This window comes from Cololabis saira, chromosome 18, assembly GCF_033807715.1.
Source record: "Cololabis saira isolate AMF1-May2022 chromosome 18, fColSai1.1, whole genome shotgun sequence".
NCBI lineage: Eukaryota > Metazoa > Chordata > Actinopteri > Beloniformes > Belonidae > Cololabis > Cololabis saira.
In genome coordinates this window covers 8,374,151-8,393,594 of record NC_084604.1, presented here as the reverse complement: position 1 = coordinate 8,393,594, position 19,444 = coordinate 8,374,151, and the positions used below count along the sequence as shown (strand labels likewise).

At 42.8% G+C, this 19,444-nt stretch overlaps 1 protein-coding gene across 1 annotated transcript in view; it reads left to right on the top strand.

Annotated features, from left to right (window-relative positions):
- The window catches only part of LOC133418705 (inverted formin-2-like), a 44,346-nt gene that overhangs the window by 7,294 nt on the left and 17,608 nt on the right, over positions 1-19,444 (top strand). Inside the window, exons 2-15 of the mRNA XM_061707533.1 lie at positions 1,560-1,700; positions 1,797-2,058; positions 3,771-3,886; positions 8,361-8,520; positions 8,622-8,655; positions 9,821-9,962; positions 15,193-15,325; positions 15,478-16,071; positions 16,151-16,281; positions 16,363-16,424; positions 17,521-17,623; positions 18,490-18,575; positions 18,658-18,758; positions 19,044-19,114. Of these exons, the coding sequence (XP_061563517.1) occupies positions 1,581-1,700; positions 1,797-2,058; positions 3,771-3,886; positions 8,361-8,520; positions 8,622-8,655; positions 9,821-9,962; positions 15,193-15,325; positions 15,478-16,071; positions 16,151-16,281; positions 16,363-16,424; positions 17,521-17,623; positions 18,490-18,575; positions 18,658-18,758; positions 19,044-19,114 (2,115 nt within the window). The 5' untranslated portion in view covers positions 1,560-1,580. The remainder of the gene's footprint in view (positions 1-1,559; positions 1,701-1,796; positions 2,059-3,770; positions 3,887-8,360; positions 8,521-8,621; positions 8,656-9,820; positions 9,963-15,192; positions 15,326-15,477; positions 16,072-16,150; positions 16,282-16,362; positions 16,425-17,520; positions 17,624-18,489; positions 18,576-18,657; positions 18,759-19,043; positions 19,115-19,444) is intronic.

Here is a 19,444-nt window from a genome sequence, read left to right as displayed (position 1 = left end):
AGCAAACGTTCTACCAACTTGTGTGTGTGTGTGTGTGTGTGTGTGTGTGTGTGTGTGTGTGTGTGTGTGTGTGTGTGTGTGTGTGTGTGTGTGTGTGTGTGTGTGTGTGTGTGTGTGTGTGTGTGTGTGTGTGTGTGTGTGTGTGTGTGTGTGTGTGTGTGTGTGTGAAACACCAGCGTCCCAACACGCAGTTTTATGTATCATTGGTATAGACGTTTACTCGCCAAACACAAATCTGATTGGCCGGGTGTTAGCTTTGGACCCTGGCTGTGTCCCCACTTAACTGTAGGGTAGCACAAGGCTCCATTCTGGGTCCAGTTCCTTTTTTCTGTATATGGCTGCTTTGGGCTCCCTTTTTTCGAAAGCATGGTGTTGCTTCTCACTGCTTTTGCTGATGATTTGCACATTCAGTTGCCCGTTCAGTCAAAGAGTTATGAGTCGACTCAGCCTTTGATGATCTGTTTTAAGGAAGTACGCTCTTGATTGTTGATACATTTCCTCAATTTGAACAAGAATAAGACAGAAATGATACTTACAGGGACATGCCAGTGTCATTGACCCGTTATCTGTGTACTGGAAGCGGTTGGCTGTACTTTCAGAGAATTCTCAGAAACCATCATCTAAATCAACAGCTGCTGGTGTCCTTTTATCGCTGCTCCATAGAGAGCATCCTCACATATTGCATATGTGTGTGGTTCTCCAGCTGCACAGTGGCAAATAGGAAGGCACTCCAGAGGGTCGTTGGAAGCAGTTGGTGAGAAATTTCAGTGTGATTTTTGACTCGGTTTTTGCATTTGGCAAACAGATGATCTCAGTGATTAAAGCTAGCTTTTTTCATGTGCGACTTTTCAGTAGGGTAAAAACCTGCCTTCCTTTTTCAAGAGAGAGCTACTCATGCTTTTGTTACCTGGCGACTGGATTGTTGCGGTTCTTCAGGACAAAATTAATGGAACATTGTGTTTCTGTTAAAGGTATCAGTTTATGGACCAATCTGGATAGAGAAGCCAAAGAATGCAATTCAAACATTACATTTAAAAGAAGAATAAAAGCCAGTTTGATTAAGAAATGTATATCATAATTGTTAAGTTAGGTGGGTTTTCTTTTTTTTTTCTCTCTCTCTTTTTAGCACCATTGTCATATTATTTTTCTTTTAATCAAAGAAGAATACGACTATCTGTGTTTGACGACAGCTATTTTGTTTTATTTTATAACTTTGTTGTAGTTTTGGTTTTGTTTGTTTGTTGTTGTTTTTTTAAATTACGTTTATTGGAAAGTGTGTTTTTTTTTATTGCGTAATTTGTAATTTGTTTTTGTTTTTTTAAATTATTACATTAATTGAAATTTGATTTCTTAGGAAAAAGGGACAGATAAAATAAGCTTTTTCTTCTTTCTGTTCCCTTTCATTCAAGGAAAGAAATGTGTTGTAAATATATTGAACTGTTTGGTTTTTCTTTTAATAAATGAAATAAAGACTAAAGAAAGAAAGACATTTCTTATTCTGAAGGTTCAGCTGTTCTGTGGAGGGTTTCTGATCACAGATACATATGGCTTTGGTTTAGTCTCTGCAGATTCCGGTCATCATGGCGTCCAAAACCAAATGGGAGGCAGTGAAGGACCATGTGGCCAGAAGCCCCAGCCCAGATCCAGAGGAGGCAAATCTGGAGAACGCCGACCCGGAGCTGTGCATCCGCTTGCTGCAGGTAGGGCTGATCCCAGACCGGGCCCGAGGGGTTCTAGTACTACTGGGTCACAACTGGAAAAGCCGTTTAATGACACGAACAGTGTGTTGCCTTCAGGTTCCCTCAGTGGTGAACTACTCGGGTCTGAAGCAGCGGTTGGAGTCCAGCGATGAGTCCTGGATGGTCCAGTTCCTGGAGCTGAGTGGCCTGGATCTGCTGATGGAGGCGCTGGATCGTCTGTCGGGGCGTGGCTGTGCCCGCATCGCAGACGCGCTGCTGCAGCTCACCTGCGTGACGTGCGTGCGCGCCATCATGAACTCGTCTGCAGGCCTGCTCTTCATCTTGGACAATGAGGGCTACGTCCGAACCCTGATGCAAGGTGGGTGGAGCTGGGGGGGGTCTGGGGTCACCAGGGTGACCAAAGCATAACCATCTAACGCCTGTTGTTAAACTTTTTTCATGCCTCACTCAGCAAAATCTAAATAAACTACAGTTAATTCAAAATTCAGCAGCCAGACTCATTACCCGGTCCAACAGGAGAGAACATATCACACCAATTTTAAAGTCCCTTCACTGGCTCCCAGTCCGTTTTAGAGTGGATTTTAAAACTTTAATTATTACTTTTAAGGCTCGTATGGGGCTAGCTCCTGATTACATAGCTGACCTCCTGACCCCATACGAGCCTGAACGCACCCTGAGATCCTCTGGTGGGTCATTCCTGGCCATTCCTTGGTCTAACTTAAAGACCAAGGGTGACCGGGCCTTTTCTGTTTTAGCCCCTCGCTTATGGAATGACCTGCCGGAGGAGATCAGGGGAGCTAACACATTGTCTTCTTTTAAGTCACTTTTAAAAACTCACTATTTTAGACTTGCATTTAACTGATTGTATTATTTGTCTCTTTTTATCTCTCAATTGTGTCTTAATATTGTACTAATTGTTTGTTTCCTGTTTTTAATTGCATGTAAAGCACTTTGTGACTTTTTTTTTAAAAGTGCTCTATAAATAAAGGTATTATTATTATTATTATTATTATTAAGTGAATAACAAGGTTTTTTGAACATTTGACATGTATTTTTCAAAGACACAAAATAATGTATTTTATGACTACGTAAACATTTGCTCTTTGACTTACTTAACTTTGACCAGGGAAAGCTGCACTTGCATGAGAGCGCCCTCTATTGGCGGAAAACACTGAAAACGGTCAAGCCCTGGATTTAATGAGTTCATTAATTCAAGTAAACAAGATATGCACTTCCATCAAATTTATTTAGTGTAAACATATCTGCCATATTTCAAGTGAACAATAAGAAATGTGCATTCTTGAAAATGAAATGATTCAGCAGCTTATTCAGTCTGGAATCTGGATAGGATAACTTAACATTTTTTTTTTTTTTTTTTTTTTTTTTTAATTAATCGATTCCAAATCGTCACGTGACGCATCGCGATGCATCGACACATCGATGAATTGCACCCACCTCTAGTGCGTGTGTGTGTGTGTGTGTTATATATATATATATATATATATATATATATATATATATACATATATATACATATATATATATATATATACATATATATGTGTGTGTGTATCTGTGGCATCGTACCTGATAACTAACACAAATCCTGTGTTGTTATTTCTTTGAAAGTTGAGCAGAAGTTGGCGCTCAACTCATTGTTAGGTCGATGTATTGCCGTTTAATTTACTCTTTTAGACGACTCGCTCTCCGGTTAACTCCCTTCTGTCGCTCTGAATGCATCACCTTGTCTGTTGCTCTGATTGGTCGTAGCGCTGACCAGGTGCACGCAAAGACAGTTTGATAAGCAACCGTTGGCCCCGCTCCTTGGATGGGAGGAACTATGGATCGTTTTCAAACCCTACATCTTTCTAGACGTGGCTCTGATCTATCAGGCTAAACGATCCCAAACACAGCAGCAGATCTACATCAGTGTGGTGACCTGGTTTGGTCCTGAACTTCAGTAGTAGGGCGACCAGCGTCTGTTTGGATCTTCAGGTCATCTCCACATTGATGCTGCCGGTCTATGGTTCTTGTGGCTGGTTCTGACTCATCTCCTGTGGTTCCTCCCAGCTCTAGACACGTCCAACGTGATGGTGAAGATGCAGGTGTTTGAGCTGCTGGCAGCGCTGGCCCTCTTTGACCCGCACGGATGTCACCTGACCCTGGAAGCCTTCGACAGCTACAAGGTCCTAAACTCACAACAGAACACTTCTCATTCTCCTTCCTTGTCTCCTTCTCTACCTCCTCTCTCTGCTTCATCCTCTCTTCGTGATCTTATTTAGCTCTTTTTGTCCTCTCTGATATTCTCTGTTCATAATTCTCCTTACCTCCTTCTTTGTCTCCTTTGCTCCCTCATTTCTCCCTGGCAGGAACTGTCTCTGCCCAACTAGTTGGTTATGCCCAAAATGTGAGTGTGGGAACAAACAAGCCGAGCATCTGGTTGGAACACGCGCACTCATTCTTCCCTGCTGAATCTGTCCTCATGTGGTGTGTGAATCATCCTCCTTTTTTAGATGTTGCTACAGAAATGACATCTGAAACAAGGACTGGCAGAGCTCCAGCCCCATGAATCTATTGGCGCTTTTCCACTAGTACCTACTCAGCCCGACTCGACTCGCCTCGCCTTTCCACTAGGGGTCTAACGTGCAGAGTAGATACTTTTCTGTAACTACTCTGCCAAGGTTCTAAGCGGCTGAGTATTATTACAGGTATTATTGCAGGTATTGTTGCAGGTATTGTTGCAGGTATTATTGCAGGTGTTATTTTAGGTGTTGTTGCAGGTATTATTACAGGTATTATTGCAGGTATTATTGCAGGTATTGTTGCAGGTATTATTGCAGGTATTGTTGCAGGTATTATTGCAGGTATTGTTGCAGGTATTATTGCAGGTATTGTTGCAGGTATTATTGCAGGTATTGTTGCAGGTATTATTACAGGTATTATTGCAGGTATTATTGCAGGTATTATTGCAGGTATTGTTGCAGGTATTATTGCAGGTATTGTTGCAGGTATTATTGCAGGTATTGTTGCAGGTATTATTGCAGGTATTGTTGCAGGTGTTATTACAGGTATTATTGCAGGTATTGTTGCAGGTATTATTGCAGATGTTATTGCAGGTGTTATTTTAGGTGTTGTTGCAGGTAATATTGCAGGTATTATTACAGGTATTATTGCAGGTATTATTGCAGGTATTATTGCAGGTGTTATTACAGGTATTGTTGCAGGTGTTATTACAGGTGTTATTGCAGGTATTATTGCAGGTATTATTGCAGGTATTATTGCAGGTATTATTGCAGGTATTATTGCAGGTATTGTTGCAGGTATTGTTGCAGGTATTATTGCAGGTATTATTGCAGGTATTGTTGCCGGTATTGTTGCAGGTATTGTTGCCGGTATTGTTGCAGGTATTATTGCAGGTATTGTTGCAGGTATTATTGCAGGTATTATTGCAGGTGTTATTACAGGTCTTATTGCAGGTATTGTTGCAGGTATTATTGCAGGTATTGTTGCAGGTATTATTGCAGGTGTTATTGCAGGTATTATTGCAGGTGTTATTGCAGGTATTATTGCAGGTATTATTGCAGGTGTTATTGCAGGTGTTATTACAGGTAATATTGCAGGTGTTATTACAGGTAATATTGCAGGTGTTGTTGCAGGTGTTATTGCAGGTATTATTGCAGGTATTATTGCAGGTATTATTGCAGGTGTTATTGCAGGTGTTATTGCAGGTATTATTGCAGGTGTTATTGCAGGTATTATTGCAGGTATTATTGCAGGTGTTGTTGCAGGTGTTATTGCAGGTGTTATTGCAGGTATTATTGCAGGCGTTATTGCAGGTATTATTACAGGTGTTATTGCAGGTAATATTGCTGGTGTTGTTGCAGGTATTATTACAGGTGTTATTGTAGGTGTGATTGTAGGTGTGATTGTAGGTGTGATTGCAGGTGTTATTGCAGGTGTTATTGCAGGTGTTTTTGAAGGTGTTTTTGCAGGTGTTTTTGCAGGTGTGATTGCAGGTGTTATTGCAGGTATTATTGCAGGTATTATTGCAGGTGTTATTGCAGGTGTTATTGCAGGTATTATTGCAGGTGTTGTTGCAGGTATTATTGCAGGTATTATTGCAGGTGTTATTGCAGGTGTTATTGCAGGTATTATTGCAGGTGTTATTGCAGGTATTATTGCAGGTATTGTTGCCGGTATTGTTGCAGGTATTATTGCAGGTATTGTTGCAGGTATTATTGCAGGTATTGTTGCAGGTATTATTGCAGGTATTGTTGCAGGTATTATTACAGGTATTATTGCAGGTATTATTGCAGGTATTATTGCAGGTATTGTTGCAGGTATTATTGCAGGTATTGTTGCAGGTATTATTGCAGGTATTGTTGCAGGTATTATTGCAGGTATTGTTGCAGGTATTATTGCAGGTATTGTTGCAGGTGTTATTACAGGTATTATTGCAGGTATTGTTGCAGGTATTATTGCAGATGTTATTGCAGGTGTTATTTTAGGTGTTGTTGCAGGTAATATTGCAGGTATTATTACAGGTATTATTGCAGGTATTATTGCAGGTATTATTGCAGGTGTTATTACAGGTATTGTTGCAGGTGTTATTACAGGTGTTATTGCAGGTATTATTGCAGGTATTATTGCAGGTATTATTGCAGGTATTATTGCAGGTATTATTGCAGGTATTGTTGCAGGTATTGTTGCAGGTATTGTTGCAGGTATTATTGCAGGTATTATTGCAGGTATTGTTGCCGGTATTGTTGCAGGTATTGTTGCCGGTATTGTTGCAGGTATTATTGCAGGTATTGTTGCAGGTATTATTGCAGGTATTATTGCAGGTGTTATTACAGGTCTTATTGCAGGTATTGTTGCAGGTATTATTGCAGGTATTGTTGCAGGTATTATTGCAGGTGTTATTGCAGGTATTATTGCAGGTGTTATTGCAGGTATTATTGCAGGTATTATTGCAGGTGTTATTGCAGGTGTTATTACAGGTAATATTGCAGGTGTTATTACAGGTAATATTGCAGGTGTTGTTGCAGGTGTTATTGCAGGTATTATTGCAGGTATTATTGCAGGTATTATTGCAGGTGTTATTGCAGGTGTTATTGCAGGTATTATTGCAGGTGTTATTGCAGGTATTATTGCAGGTATTATTGCAGGTGTTGTTGCAGGTGTTATTGCAGGTGTTATTGCAGGTATTATTGCAGGCGTTATTGCAGGTATTATTACAGGTGTTATTGCAGGTAATATTGCTGGTGTTGCTGCAGGTATTATTACAGGTGTTATTGTAGGTGTGATTGTAGGTGTGATTGTAGGTGTGATTGCAGGTGTTTTTGAAGGTGTTTTTGCAGGTGTTTTTGCAGGTGTGATTGCAGGTGTTATTGCAGGTATTATTGCAGGTATTATTGCAGGTGTTATTGCAGGTGTTATTGCAGGTATTATTGCAGGTGTTGTTGCAGGTATTATTGCAGGTATTATTGCAGGTGTTATTGCAGGTGTTATTGCAGGTATTATTGCAGGTGTTATTGCAGGTATTATTGCAGGTGTTATTGCAGGTATTATTGCAGGTATTGTTGCCGGTATTGTTGCAGGTGTTGTTGCAGGTATTATTGCAGGTATTATTGCAGGTGTTATTGCAGGTGTTATTGCAGGTATTATTGCAGGTGTTATTGCAGGTATTATTGCAGGTATTGTTGCCGGTATTGTTGCAGGTATTGTTGCAGGTATTATTGCAGGTATTGTTGCAGGTATTATTGCAGGTGTTATTACAGGTGTTATTGCAGGTGTTATTGCAGGTATTATTACAGGTGTTATTGCAGGTGTTATTACAGGTGTTATTGCTGGTGTTGTTGCAGGTATTATTGCAGGTGTTATTGCAGGTGTTATTGCAGGTGTTATTGCAGGTGTTATTGCAGGTGTTATTACAGGTGTTATTGCAGGTGTTATTTAAGGTATTATTGCAGGTATTATTACAGCTGTTGCAGGTGTTTTTGCAGGTATTATTGCAGGTGTTATTTTAGGTGGTGTTGCAGGTATTGTTGCAGGTGTTATTTTAGGTGGTGTTGCAGGTATTATTGCAGGTGTTATTTTAGGTGGTGTTGCAGGTATTATTGCAGGTGTTATTTTAGGTGGTGTTGCAGGTGTTATTGCAGGTATTATTACATGTGTTGTTGCAAGTGTTATTTTAGGTGTTATTGCAGGTGTTATGTAGGTGTGTCCTGTGAGGGACACAAGTACTCAGAGAGATGATGGAGAAGCAGTTGTTTCCACATGCACAGACTGGGCATGCCAGTGAGGAATTCCAGGAACCAGTTACAGATCCAGTTAGAAGTCAGGGGTTTTAATGTCGTTGTCTCCCTGTTCAGCCATCCTTCACGTTCCTCTATAGTGAACTAGCTCCAGTACAAAGGGAGTTCTTTTGTCCCCTTCATTTCTATGAGGGACTAGTTACAACAATAACCAAAGAACATCTACCAGCAGCCTGGAATGCTTGTGGTTCCATCCAACCCGTCAATGGTTGCATCCTGACAGGACCAGCTCATCACCTGTGATCACCAGTCTTCCTGTCAGCTGTTTACCCTTCAAACATGTGACTTCCTGTTTGAATCTGAGCTGCACACACCTGAGCGTTGGTCTTGTGTGTGTGTCCAGAGTGTGAAGAAGCAGCAGTACCGCTTCAGCGTGATCATGAGCGAGCTCCAGGCCACCGATAACGTCCCATACATGGTGACGCTGATGAGCATGGTCAATGTGCTGGTGCTGGGACAGGAAGACCTGCGGAAGAGGGCCCGCCTGCGGCGCGAGTTCGTCGGTACGCCCCGCAGTCTTGACTGGTGTTACTGGTAACTGGGGCGCTGACCCAGACCGCTAACTCCGAGCCACCATCTGACATTCTTACCATTTGTATTGTAGGTCTGCAGCTGCTGGATCTGCTCCCCCGATTCAGGTAAAGACTTCATCTGTAGCGCCATGACCATCCGGTTCTCACCAGTTGCTCATCCCACTGCTGCTTCCACCTGTCTGTGTCGATGTCTGCTATATGCTTGCTGAAATCCTGGCCTGCCCCCCCGACCACCTCAGTGTCTGCTGTCTACATCTGTTTATATAGTCATCCCTGTAGTGCACCAGTTAGACTACGTTCACACTGCAGGCCTTAATGCTCAATTCCGATTTTTTTCCCATATCCGATTTTTGTTTTTTGTGGGGCTGTTCACATTATCTTTTAAAATGTGTCCTATATCAGACTGGAGTGTGAACGCATCGCGGCCCTGAACTGACCCGCATGCGCAGAGGAACAATAACAAAGACGTCACACGCAGCGCGTTGTCATACGGCGGTAAACATGGAGGCAACAGAAGTGAGCGTACATGGGGATATTTTGAAGTTGTTGTGTGGTGGAAGCCGACGAAACTGTGAGCAAGTGTTAATGAAGAGGAGAAGGAGGAGAAAGAAAGCCGCATTTTTAATTTTCCAATCACTTCCGAGTGACTCCCGCCCCCGCCAGCGCAGTATTATGACAACGGTCGCTCTCAAGTGACGTCAAAGTCGCATTAATTCCGACCTGGCTGTTCACACTGAGGTCGCATTGCAAAACATCAGACCTGTATCCGATTTAGAACCACATATGGAAGACCTGAATCTGATTTGAAAAGATCAGATTCCATGTGACTTGTGCTGTTCACACTGTCATAAACAAATCCGATCTGAGTCACATATGAGCAAAAAATCGGATTTGGGTCACTTGGGAACTGCAGTGTGAACGTAGTCTTAGCCATTGTGTCTGTGTCTCTCCTTTCTCTGTTCTTCATTCTATCTGTCTGTTTTCTCTTTTCCTGCTCTGCCCAGCTGGTCTTCAGCAGGAGGGTCCCCCCTTATGATCCAGGTCCTGGTTCAGGTTTTTTCCCTCCTAAAGGGGAGTTTTTCTTGCCACTGTTTGGTTTAACGTTTTTCTCCCACTAGGAGTTTTTTACCCGCCAGTGTTTGTTATGTTTATGTAATCGGGGTTCATGTTCTGGGTCTCTGGAAAGATCCTAGAGACAACTTCTGTTGTAATAGACGCTATATAAATAAAATTGAATTGAATTGAGTTAGTGATGAGTCTCCGTCTCCAGGGAGACCGAGGACTTGGACCTGAACATCCAGTGTGATGCGTTTGAGGACTCCATGACCGAGGACGAGGAGGAGATGCAGAAGCTGTACGGAGGCATCGACATGAGCAACCACCAGGAGGTGTTCACCTCGCTCTTCACCAAGGTACCTGAAACTCCCCCACCTCCACCTCAGACATCACCGCCGGAGGTTCTCACCTGAATTGAGATGAAGATTAGTATTAGAATGAGCTCATCATCTACGCATGTCCACCAACGCTCCACTGGTGGTGTCACTCTGCTGTAAACTACACCTGTTCATGATGACGTGCACATAAACACCTCTGAGCTGTTAGTTCAGGGGTCACGTGCACCGCAGCTGGACCACACGTGGGCGGATAAAAGCATGCATCAGCACCTCCGTGTTCGCCCGAGAGAGAAATGGGCGGACTCTGGCTATGTTCTTAAGGTGATAAAAACCTATTTTTGATGTGTTTTTGATAACGAGGAATAGAATTCAGCTCAGAGTCAAAAATAACACCCAAATTCTTTACACAATGTGATGGTTTAAAATCTTGTAGTTTTGGTAAACGTTTCTCTCTCTTGGCTTCAGGACCAATAATTCTGTTTTATCCTGGTTGAGCTATAGAAAGTTCTCTGCCATCCATGACTTCATATCTAAAATACAGTTAGTTTTGTGTCTTCAAAAAATAAGTTGGCAAGAAGAACTCGATCTTATTATATCTGAACCCGATTGGGAAAATATACGTTTATCCTCACATAAAACAACTGCATCTCTGTTCTGGCGAGAATATGCATGGAAGATTCAGATGAGATATTTTCTAACACCTGTCCAACAAGCTAAATTCCAGCAATCAGCAACATCAAAATGTTGGCGGGATTGTGGTGAAAACCATGCTGATTACAGTCACATCTTCTGGACCTGTCCTATTCTGAAAATGTATTGGTCAAGTATTGGTAAAGAAATCTGTTGTATTTGTAAATTGGACTTAAATATCGATTATGAGTTTGCTTTGTTAGGAAAAATGCCAAAAGAGATAGTTAAAACTGAGGATAAGTACCTTATACGAATTTTAAGAATAACAGCTCATAAACTCATAACAAAAAACTGGCTTCAGAAATTAAGTCCAGTTTTAGAGAAATGGCTGGACTTAATGGAACAAGTAAAAGAAATGGAGCAGTTAACATGTAAAATCAGAGGAAATCTTGGGAGGAGACACATGCTGTGGGCTAAATGGGAGAGCTATATAAAAAATGGGGGTGAAATGCTAAAATAGCATAAGACATGAAGAGATCTAAATGCACCTAAAAGCTACTCTTAATACTGAGGCGGTCAATGGATTATTTGACGGATATGGAGGAGTATAATAATACATACAACTAAGTAACCGTGAGGCAAGATGGTGGTTTGTCGCTCCAGATGTCTCACTGCTGTTTCCGTTCAGTTCTGAGCCTCGTGTTCGTCTACTGCGCTTAGGAATTGCAGGTGACGTTGTTACAATAGCCGTAAAATACATTATGGATTTAGGTGACGGCTAAAGTGTGATCTCAGTGATGCTGGTATTCTCTCCAACACACTGCAGTCATTGACAGCAGCGGTCCAGCCCACAGTTATTGATACGTATTGATCTTGAACAGTTACAAAAGTGGAAAAGCACTGGATATGGACGAAAGACCAGTTAACTAAGGGTTGTTAATGCTTCTCTGATCATCACATGACCTCAGGAACGTAGCTGCTGTTGGACCCAGCGCTCATGTTCGCTCTCGTACACCACCAGTTTGGTGCTGTGGTCAGTGATTCTCGAGTCTCTTTTCAATTCTGTTTTATTCCTAAAACATCTATTATGCTCAGTTGTCTCTAGGTGGTCTTTTTTTAGATACAAATGGAAGGTTGTAAATTGGTCTGTAATTAACTAAGATGTCTGGGTCAAGAGAAGGTTTTTTAAGTAAAGGTTTAATTACTGCAACTTTGAAAACCTGTGGTACACATCCTAAGTTTAGGGATAAGTTGATCTGGTCCAGTATTGTCGCGCCAATAAGAGACATTTTTGAATAGTTGAGTCGGGATGCGGTCTAACACAGTGGTCCCCAACCTTTTCTGTACCGCGGACCGGTTTAATGTCTGACAATATTTTCACGGCCCAATCTAAAGGTGTAGCTGATTAAAAACTAAATAAAATGATAAGATCGGCATTTAAAACTGTGGTATAGGGGGCACGGTGGCGCAGCTGGTAGTGCAGCCGTCTCACAGCAAGAAGGTCCTGGGTTCGATTCCCGCCGGGGGACGCTGTGGGTGCTGAAGTGCGTGTTAGTTCCCCCATGACTTCGGTGCCCACACCATGGGTGGGGTTGGCGAAAGGATCTTTCTGTGTGGAGTTTGTATGTTCTCCCCGTGTTCCCCTGGGTAGCTAATGGGAGCTACCCTCACAAAAACATGCACACAGTCCTGGGCTATACATGCCCGCCCCAACCGGGGCGCCAGATGGGGTGGGGAGGATCCGGCCGGAATAACGTGATCCTTCCACGCGCTACGTTCGGCCGGAGAAACCCCACCCTGTCTGGTGAAAAGATGCGGCCTGCTCACTCCTCAGGTTAAGGAGGAGACCTGAGCTCAGTGCAGGGCCCTCCCGGGGTTGGTAGAGGATGGCAATGCCCAGGACTGTCAGTAGGTAGGAGCACGGGGTGGTAAAAAAAATGGGAAAAAAACCGGGATAAAAATATAAAAAAAAAATAAATAAAAAAAAATAAAACTGTGGTATTTTCTCTATAGTATTAATATTATTATTATTATTATTATTATTATTATTACTATGATTACTATTAATAATAATAATAATAATAATAATAATAATAATAATAATAATAATAATATGCTCACTCCTATAATAATAATAATAATAATAATAAATAATAAAACATCATTTTCGAAAAAATAAAATAAAAAAATGGAAATTGTAAATTACCTTTTAATGAGTATTTCTATAAATGTGTTTTTATGTTTGTTTTCTCATTAACGTTATTTAAAGCCAGGTTTTTATTCTATTTGTTATATATTAAGGAGACCAATATTTAGTGCTTTTATTTTGAAGGCGTCTCGCGGATACCTTGTAAACATCCGGAGCTTCGGACTTTCAAGGTAAAAGTTTAAGCCGTTGCAGTAGAAAGTGTGTCTGCAAGACTAAACTAGTGTCGGGAATGCTAAAGTGTGCCTAACTGACACTAAAAGCACCTGACTGATAAGGATTTGTTTTCTTTGCAAATTTTATGCCGTATTTATGTAAAGCTTGAGTTTGGTTGCCATGGTTATTCTCGTGTATTGTTAGGGTAACCACCTTTCAGAAATAGAAATAAGGGACGCCACGATTTCAGCAGCCCGGCGCCAAAAAAAAGGGACATCCCCAAAACTGAACATAGAAACAGAAATGTATTTACTTTAAACTTTAAATCAAAGCATTTTGTTTTTCATATAAGGTGCTTTAATAGCTTTGAACTTGCAAGACTGTGCAGACAGCAACTGAAATAGCCTAAGCTCCTATGCTGTGTATGTCCACATCAGCCACTTATGTAGAATATAACCTAAAGGAGAAAGGCCGGGAAATTAGAATATGGTGTAAAAGTTAATTTATAAGGCAAGGCAAGTTTATTTGTAGAGCACAATTCAACACAAGGTAATTCAAAGTGCTTTACATCAACATTAAAAGCGGCAAGACACAATTAAACAGTAAATAACAAATAAAATGATAAGAAAAGAGGTAAAATAATAAAAAGTACAAGTTGTTAAAAGGTAAGGACAGTAGAATACAGCAGGTACATCTCATTCTTACAATGGCAAGAATTACGTTTGTATACGGTCAAAACGTACAAAGACCGGGTCAAATACAGTATTACAAAAGTAATCTGTAACAATTTGTACGGTGAATTAAACCGATTTGACAATTCTATGCTACAATGCCTGTTTCCAGGTCTTATTTCACACAACTGACGAGAATTACATTTCTATACGGTGAAAATGTACAAAGACCGGGTCAATGGCAAGAATTACGTTTCTATACGGTCAAAACGTACAAAGACCGGGTCAAATACATAATTACAAAGTAATCTAACAATTCATACTGTGAATTAAATCAATTTGACAAATCTATGCCACAATGCCTGTTTCCAGGTCTTATTTCCATAACTTTGTGCGGTTTTCACACAACTGACGAGAATTACGTTTGTATACGGTCAAAACGTACAAAGACCATAATATATGTCCGTAGTGGTTCCATACGGAACGCAACTTTTAATTCCCAATTACGTAACAATTTCGTATTTCGAGGGATTGGTGGCAAGCTTATGTATTGTGGTTAACGGTAGCTTTATTACCAACCGAGCGAGCAGCTGTGTCGGTCTGTATTTAAGTTAAATGAAACTTATATGAATGTAGAAAGACTAACTCTATTTTATTTTATTCCTTTATTGCTCTTACGGTGTGTTTGCAGTGTATTTACTGTACATCCAAGTAATAAAAACATTGTGAACCATCAGTTTGAGAGTCAACCATCATCAGTCTGGGATGCTACTATGTTAGAGACTCTAACATACACCTGGTTGATTTAGCTGTATTGACGACTGAGGTCAGCTCAGGCAGGTCTATAGGATCCAAACAGTCTAGAGTCAAGTCAGAACCTGGGGAAATCGCTAAAGCTGAAGAAATGCCCACAACCCCTACCGGGTGGGCCTGATTGATATCTACTCTAATTCTCATGATTTTACTGTTAAAGAGGCTGATAAAATCTTCACAACTAAGAGTTTCAGGAATGCACGATTCAACAGAGTTATGACTCTTTGTCAGCCTGGCTACAGTGCTGAACAGAAAATGTGGGTTACTTTTGTTATCCTCTATCAGCAATGAATAATAAGTTGTTCTAGCTTTGCGAATGGCTTTTTTATGTACTATTAGGAGCCGGTACACTACCACTAACAAAACTGGCTTCTCTGATTTCCAGCTCAGGAGTTTTCGATTAAGCGTGAGGCTTTCGAACGTATTATAATCACATTTAGGTTTAGATTAATATTTGAAGACTGGAGTTATAGATTGCTGCTACTCCTCCCCCTCGGCCCGGCCTTCGGGGAATATGATCGTAAAAATAACACAATTCACAACAGGTATCTACAGACTTACAAGAGTACCACTTCCTTTCCATTTTACGCACTTTTTGTTTATCTATTTGATATTTGAATTATACCAGGGAGTTAAGCTTCTACGGTTGGAGGCCCTCTTTCTCAAAAGAGGGAGCAAATCCTCAGTGTTACTGACAAGGAAATACTGGACAGAACACAGACCCAGAGTTGAAATTCAATCATCTAAATCCACCTATCACCTTTGTGTCCAGGTGTCCAGCAGTCCATCCTCTGTCCAGCTCCTGTCCATCCTTCAGGCCTTGCTGTTGGTGGATCCAGACAGATCTGACGTATGGTTGGGTCTGGAGATGCTGACTGACCGAACCACCCTCCTGGCCCAGGACTGTAAGTCTGGATCCAAGAACAGGTTTTTTCATCTCACGAGCCTCATGAGCATGTCGGACCTCAAGGGCTCAATGATCTGGTTCTGTTTCTGTGTCGTGGTTTTCCGGTGGGATGCAGCTGGATTTACCTGGTGTTTTTATCTTTTTTTGTAGCTGAATTAGGTTCTGATGAGACTCTGCTGGAGAGGCTCCTCCCCCAAAAGTCTCCCTCAGCCAGCCAGAGGATCCCGACTGTTGACAGGGCGGTACAAACGAAAGCACCGGAACGCTCTCTGGGCCAATCACAGGCAGCCACTTTAGAGGCAGCACCTCCCCCCAGCACAGTTTGTGCCCCCCCTCCTCCTCCACCCCCACCCCCTCCTCCACCCCCACCCTTACCTGGTATGGGATCTCCATTCCCTCCCCCTCCACCTCCCCCACCCTTACCTGGTATGGCATGTCCACCTCCTCCCCCACCCTTACCTGGTATGGGATCTCCACTACCTCCTCCTCCTCCACCCCCACCCTTACCTGGTATGGGAGCACCACCCCCTCCTCCACCCTTACCTGGTATGGGAGCACCACCCCCTCCCCCACCCCTACCTGGTATGGGAGCTCCACCCACAGGTGACATCATCATGGCTCGGGTAGCTACAAGTGTAGGGAGCGCGTATTACAGCCCCGGCCCTCCAGTAAGCCCCACCCCCTGCCCCACGCTCAGAATGAAGAAACTGAATTGGCAGAAACTTGCCCCCAGAGTGGTGAAAGGTGAGTTTCCACTGGTTCTGACTCATCTGTGCCGTGTCGGACCGGCTTTGAACCAGGACTCCGTTTTGTTGATTTGCAGATCATCAATCTCTGTGGACTTCTTTGTCGTCGGACTCAGTGGAACCCGATTACTGCAGCATCGAGCAGCTTTTTAGTCTCCCTCAAACAGAGACCAAAACCAAAACCAAGGCCAAGACTGAGCCCAAAGAGGTGAAACCCCGTTAGTCCTCCAGTTCAGACGGGTGTTACTTGTTATCCACCATCAGTCCTGAATTTGTGTCTCATTCACAGATTTCCTTCATCGACGCCAAGAAAAGCTTGAACCTCAACATCTTCCTGAAGCAGTTCAGATGGTGAGCCTTCCAGCCGATACACAAGCAGTCCTGCGACTGACCCGCCACCCTGTCCTCCTGCCTCACCTGCTCACTGAAGTCCAGTTCATGCTCCAGTTTCATACATTCCTATATCTGTCTGTTCACTACCCGACACACCTCCATGCTTAATTTGTGTGGTTGCTAAGTGACACATCCAGCAGGGGGCAGCGATGGGTCAACTACTGACCGAGGGTAGAGGAGATAGTTTTATTAGCAGTACTTCTGACTTGGAGGAAACAACATCTGACCACTGAATGATGGTTTAGAGCTCTATTCTTTCCTTTTGATCATCTGCAAAAACAATTATCAATACTTGAGAATTTCCAGCAGTTTTCTTGTGTTATCTGGAGGACCACAGCTGGTTGATCTTGGTTCAGACACACCTGGGGGACACAGCTGGTTAGATCTAGGTTCAGAAACACCTGGGGGACACAGCTGGATAGATCTAGGTTCAGAAACACCTGGAGGAACACAGCTGGATAGATCTTGGTTAGAAACACCTGGAGGAACACAGCTGCTTAGATCTAGGTTCAGAAACACCTGGAGGAACACAGCTGGATAGATCTTGGTTAGAAACACCTGGAGGAACACAGCTGGTTAGATACTGGTTCAGATACACCTGGTGGTTTCACTGTTTCTTACATAATTGAACACCTCCTGGTGGTTGCTCTGGTTGATACCTCCGTACAGCTTCTGCATCTCCTCCTCGTTTTCGGTCATGGAGTTATCAAACGCATCACACTGGATGTTCAGATCCAAGTCCTCAGTCATCAGCATGTTGGTGTGACGTTGAATACAGCTACAGAGAATTATTCAATAACTATTTATGGGCCCAAGGTACATCCCTGATGGACAAACGCATTACGGCTTTTACGTTGGTGTCTCACCTGCCTGAGCTGTTGATCACCTGTCCCTCATGAGTCTTTAGTTACACACCACATGTTTCACTTCTCCTCCATTCGTTCCCCTGCCCTTTCTCTGGACCTTTCTCAGATGTCCTGGACCTGTATTTCACTAGTTTCATCTGGGCTCCAGGTGTGTTCCTCCTGACTTACCTGCTCTGTTTCACCCGCAGTTCCCATAAGGAGTTTGTGTCTCTGATCCGGAACGGAGACAGATCCAAGTTTGATGTGGATGTCCTGAAACAGTTGATCAAGCTGCTTCCAGAGAAATATGAGGTAGGTTTTCAGTTCACCAGTCCAAACCAGCTGTTAATGTTTCTGGCTGTTTACTTCTCCACAACGCTCTGAACGTCCCGCCAGCATTCCAGCTAGGGGTTGCCGTTTTTTTTTTTTTGGGGGGGGGGGGGGGGGGATTGTCTGACGACTGACTATCTCATGGTTTGAATTCTAAACACTTAATTATTTTATAGCCCCTCTTAGGGCTGGGCGATATATCGAGATTTTAATATATATCGATATATATTTTCAAACGCGATATGGTACGAGACAATATCGTTTATATCGATTTTAAAAAAAAATACATTTTGTTTTCTTTTTTTATGATTTTGATATAGCTTATTTTGTGACAAATTGACTTGAATGTTTTATTTGAGATTTGCACAAATGTTTTGTTATTTGCATAACTGTCAACCTAGGTGGAAAAGTCTGCCTGTTTCTGTCTACATTGTATTAATTGCACAGTGTATTTTAATTTAATTGTTATGCAGGAAAGATATATTTGTTTTATTTTATTCAAGAAGCATTTTTATTCTATATATGCAGGCAGTTTATTTTTATTTCATTTGTTTTATACATTTTGATATTGTGCAGACCTCTGTTAATAAAGGAACCTGTGTGACATTTGGCACGAGGCTTTTGGGAAACCCCAATTATGGCACAGAAAAAATATCGATATAAATCGAGTATCGCCATTCAGCTAGAAAATATCGAAATATGACTTTTGGTCCATATCGCCCAGCCCTAGCCCCTCTCCAGATTTATGGGCAGCAACAGTTGCTTCTCCAAGATCCATCAGCATCGCGGCTTCTCACCCGTTCTTCACCTACCCATTAACTCAGTACTCCTCAATCTGTGTCCTGCAGGTGGAGAACCTGAAGTCTCACCAGGCAGACAGGCCCAAGATGGCCTCGGTGGACCAGTTCTACCTGGAGCTGCTGGACGTCCCCTGGTGAGAGGACAGCACCTCCTGTTCAGTCTCACACACCCCATACTCACACACACTCCTCATAAGTGTGTGTTGTGTGTTGCAGCTACGCGCTGAGGATCGAGTGTATGCTGCTGTGTGAGGAGAGCAGCTGTGTGCTGGAAACAATGAAGCCCAAAGCCCAAGTTGTGGACCGAGCCTGCCAGAGTCAGTACACACAACCACCGAGCTGGTTCTGAACCCACACACCACCAGTACCAGACAGGGGCAGTGTTCAAAACTGATCTTCAGCCCAAAAGTACAGTAATATGTGCTTCTCCCCCGACCTCTAGGGTCCGGGTCCAGACCTGCAGGTCCTCTAGACCTCTAGGGTCCGGATCCAGACAGTTAGCTCCTCCACAGTTGGCCCCGCCCCCAGCATGTGTGATCAGTGAGGTGGATCTGCAGACAGGAAGCAGTTCCCGTGTTGGTAATCCCCTGTGTTGTGTTCAGGTGTGCGGGAGAGCGCTCGGCTGCCCAGCTTCTGCAGACTCATCCTCAGCGTCGGAAACTTCCTCAACTACGTGAGTCTCTGTCTCGGTGCTCAGAGTATTTTTGAGAAAATAAACTCGTCCTACTCTCTCACACATTGACACTTTGACGCAACGCTGTTGTGGTGTGTTTGATGAAGCACCGCATCAGCTCGTCACACGGCGCTTCATCAAACCACAGACAACCAACCAAACGTCTCCGCTGTCGCTACATGAAGGAGCTGTGTGCTCGGACACTGTCCCGCCTCCTTGTATGACATCATCATAACATGTGAGCGTACATGTGTGCGTACATGTCAGCGTTAGGGTTGCCACTTTTCAGAAATAGAAATAAGGGACGTCCCGATTTCAGCGATTTTCGCG